Source organism: Camelina sativa, chromosome 1, assembly GCF_000633955.1.
Source record: "Camelina sativa cultivar DH55 chromosome 1, Cs, whole genome shotgun sequence".
NCBI lineage: Eukaryota > Viridiplantae > Streptophyta > Magnoliopsida > Brassicales > Brassicaceae > Camelina > Camelina sativa.
The window spans coordinates 314,301-315,849 of NC_025685.1; the positions used below are offsets into that span (position 1 = coordinate 314,301).

At 42.1% G+C, this 1,549-nt stretch overlaps 1 protein-coding gene across 1 annotated transcript; it reads left to right on the forward strand.

Annotated features, from left to right (window-relative positions):
• Positions 1-1,530, forward strand: LOC104742501 (UDP-arabinopyranose mutase 1-like; the record flags this gene model as incomplete). Its single annotated transcript, XM_010463862.2, is given in 3 exon segments — positions 1-447; positions 1,042-1,292; positions 1,375-1,530. Coding segments are annotated over 3 exon segments (749 nt in total), but the record flags the coding sequence as incomplete, so codon positions are not given.

Genomic DNA, 1,549 nt, shown 5'->3' on the forward strand with positions numbered 1-1,549 from the left:
CTCAAATCTGAGAACCTTCTTCTTCTTCTTCTTCTTCTTCTTCTTCTTCTTCTTCTTCTTCTTCTTCTTCTTCTTCTTCTTCTGCTCTCTCTGAATCATCAAATCATGGTTGAGCCGGCGAATACCGTTGGGATTCCGGTTAATCACATGCCACAGTTGAAGGATGAGCTCGACATCGTCATCCCTACCATCCGTAACCTCGATTTCCTCGAGATGTGGAGACCTTTCCTCCAGCCTTACCATCTGATCATCGTCCAAGATGGAGATCCATCGAAGACCATTGCTGTACCTGAAGGGTTCGACTACGAGCTCTACAACAGGAACGACATCAACCGTATCCTTGGTCCTAAAGCTTCCTGCATTTCCTTCAAGGACTCTGCTTGTCGTTGCTTCGGCTACATGGTCTCCAAGAAGAAGTACATCTTCACCATTGACGACGATTGCTTCGTAAGTCTCCACAATTCTGTTTATTAGATCTGTTCTTTTTGTTTATTCTGGAAACTCTGCTTTGAGATCTAGTGATAAAGTCTGTAGATTTAACAGATCTTAACATCCAAAATTGAATATTCGAAGGTCAACCTGCTTAGATTACAAAAACACTGTTATGACCTAGATCTATAACACTCATTTGCCTGATGGTTCTCGATCTGTTTTCAGAATTTAGTCTTATGTTTGTCGGCATTGTCATGATCTCTTATGTTTAGGTAGTGTCAATGTTGTTGGACCAACCTATCAGTGTCTTAAGAGTTAACTTCACAAGATTCTTGCGTGTCATTGTCCTGCCCATTTATGTTATTGTCATTAGGTTAAGGAGGAGAAAAGTCCAACCTTTACATTCCCTTCTTTAGGGGTTTGTGGGGCTTTTGAAGAATTTGAGTTTTCAGTTACGCCATGATTGTAGCATTGATGTTGCTTTCACAATGTGTTGGTTTAATCACGTGTAACGTATTGTTTGGTCCCTCATGGTCTTATACGTACATTTGAATAATCCTTTCTTATAATTTAAATATGAATTTGTTGTTGTCATGTATTATTATATAGGTTGCCAAGGATCCATCTGGAAAAGCTGTGAACGCTCTTGAGCAACACATCAAGAACCTTCTCTGCCCATCATCTCCATTTTTCTTCAACACCTTGTACGACCCATACCGTGAAGGTGCTGACTTCGTTCGTGGATACCCTTTCAGTCTACGTGAGGGTGTTTCCACTGCTGTTTCCCATGGTCTGTGGCTCAACATCCCTGATTACGATGCCCCGACCCAACTTGTGAAGCCTAAGGAAAGGAACACAAGGTAGTTCATCTCACATTTTCTTACTACATTTTTTTTTGGGTGTTACATAAAGCTAACAGTGCTTAATTGGCATCACTTCTAGGTATGTGGATGCTGTTATGACCATCCCAAAGGGAACACTTTTCCCTATGTGTGGCATGAACTTGGCCTTCGACCGTGAGCTCATTGGCCCGGCTATGTACTTTGGTCTCATGGGTGATGGTCAGCCTATTGGTCGCTACGACGATATGTGGGCTGGATGGTGTGTCAAGGTACTT